The sequence below is a fragment of the Saprolegnia parasitica genome (assembly GCF_000151545.1).
Source record: "Saprolegnia parasitica CBS 223.65 unplaced genomic scaffold supercont2.1253, whole genome shotgun sequence".
Lineage (NCBI taxonomy): Eukaryota > Oomycota > Saprolegniomycetes > Saprolegniales > Saprolegniaceae > Saprolegnia > Saprolegnia parasitica.
Genome location: NW_012157647.1, coordinates 1 through 2,200, shown reverse-complemented (window position 1 = coordinate 2,200; position 2,200 = coordinate 1). Strand labels below are relative to the sequence as shown.

The window sequence follows — 2,200 nt, the reverse complement described above, 5'->3', positions numbered from 1 at the left end:
CTTCTTCTCCTCAAAGACCGCGCTCCAGGACGGCGCGTCGTCGACGAGGATCGTGTTGGCGATCCCGCGCTCGTCCAGCCGCCGCTTCCACTCGCGGAGAAAGGCCGGAGTTTCGTCCTCAGAGCCGTTCTCGTACACGGACACGTACGGCGTGGCGCCCGCAAGAACGAGCGCGTCGAGAAGCAGTACCATCTATTCGCTTGTCAGCTTCGGATCAAGCCCTCGTTCTCGTACCTCGTCGCAATGCGCGTCAAGCAAGTCCATGTTGTTGAAGTAGTTGGCGGCGATCAAGATCTTGCGCCCTTGGAGGTACTGCCGCTGAACGCCTTTGGACGGCGCGGGCTCGCGGGCTTCTCGTGTAGCGAGAAGAAGCACGCCGACGATCGCAATGACGGCGTAGATCGCGCAGACGTATCGGCGAAGCTGCCAAGCGGCGCGGGGGCTGGGCGGCGCATAGCTCGATTGCTGTGTGATCAGCAGCGGGAGGGACCGGGTTAGGACGTTGCCGCGAAAGTTGAGCATCGCGCAAAAAATGTCAATTTAAATCTGACACAAAGCTCGGGGCAGAATCTGGCACGAGTTTTATGACCTGTGGTTTGTATCGAGATTCTCGCGTTGGATTTGAGCAAATAGATACAACAAATGTCAGTGACCAGATGTTTCGTTGCTCATGGATTCATGCTTCGCGCTTACCGCTCACAGCTACAGCCGCTGCTGATGCGACGATGACTCCTGACCGTGGTGTGACCAAGAGACACGCCTACGTCGTGCATACAGCCACGCAGTTATTCACGAACGAGCTTTACGAGCCAAAATAAAATGGGGGCACCAGTACAATAGCCTCTTCATGACATCTCCTTCTCATCGTGGCGCATTACCTCTGCCAAGGTACCGGTAACGTTACTCGAAGCGGCGCAGGTTTGGTGATGCGCATGCTGTCTTCAACATCGGTAAGAGACCGGGATCCATATTTGTTGTATCATTATTGCATGGAATATTCTGCGAAGTAAAGTAGACAACGCTGCAAGAGCTCCTGCAGGCCTGCGTTTACTCCGGAGCCTTGGCTGGTTGCGAACCGTGCCGACTGGTATTCGTGATTCGGGACCAGCTCTGATCGAGGCATTTGGCGTCGCAAAAGCTTGTCACAAGATCGGTCCGGAGCTCGGACGCCGTTCGTGGACTCGTTCGCATCGAGGCCAGATTCAATCGCCTGCGTCATCGGAAAAACGAATTTGCCGCAGATTCAACGCGCCTTTGTTCAAGCTCCATACGCCGAGTCGAACGCACGAGAGCCTCCCAATCATGTATTATGGTGACCGTTTATTTTGGGTGCCGATGACGTCAATCCATAGTCATGTGGGGTGTCCGGATACAAAGATGCATATATCTTATCTCGGAGATGGAGTTGGTGACAAGTCTTCTTGCGATTTGTGTTTCTACGCGGACCTTCTCCGCCCTGTATCTAGCTCATGGTGCGATGTGAAGAAAGATGTGTGATACTCGAGGTAGCATAGGGTCGTTAACGAGCCATATCTGCCATCGGAGCGAAGGCGCTACTGTTCTTAGGGCCACAGAATGACGGACAACGTGAAGCACATGCACGCGGACGAGCCTCGTCGTTGCTTTGCCGATCTCACTCATCTAAAGGAAATAGAGCTGCCGCGTGGTCGTCGAAATATGTATTCGGGCCCGGCAAGTGATGCCAAACCAACGGCAGGCGTGGCGGTAGTTGCTTTCTGGATGTTGCGGCGAACCGAACGCACCCTAAAGTGCTGCCTTTAGGGAGTCAAGGCCACACCCGAGTGAACAAGGCATCGTGGAGCAGTAGCCGCAAGCGTGTCGAGCGCATCTTGGGCACCCTTTGGTCCACGCGGCAGACGACGGTTGAGAGGATTCATTGGTTGAGGACACCTGAGGCCGTACAATGTAGCCCGTCGATGAGGCGAGCGCCAATGATCAGCGTGCGACCGAGAGCCGAAAGATCTAGAGCATAGCCGTTATGCTCTAGATCTCAACCGCATGCACGCTGCGTGTGGTTCGTGGCGTCTTCACGGCCGGCTACACTGGATGACTACCAGCGCGCTCGACACTTGGAACGATGCCGGCCGCAAACCAGTGGCAAGCTCACCGTTGGTCTGCATTCGGCTCGGGCCCATCCATGCATGAACGGTCTCCAGATGACAAGATCTTCGTGGGCGAT

At 55.4% G+C, this 2,200-nt stretch overlaps 1 protein-coding gene across 1 annotated transcript; it reads right to left on the bottom strand.

Annotated features, from left to right (window-relative positions):
* Positions 1-18: 18 nt before the first annotated feature.
* Positions 19-522, bottom strand: SPRG_18516 (hypothetical protein; the record flags this gene model as incomplete). The annotated part of the gene is made up of 2 exons (XM_012357942.1): positions 19-192; positions 235-522. Coding segments are annotated over 2 exons (462 nt in total), but the record flags the coding sequence as incomplete, so codon positions are not given.
* Between the last annotated feature and the right edge of the window lie 1,678 nt (positions 523-2,200).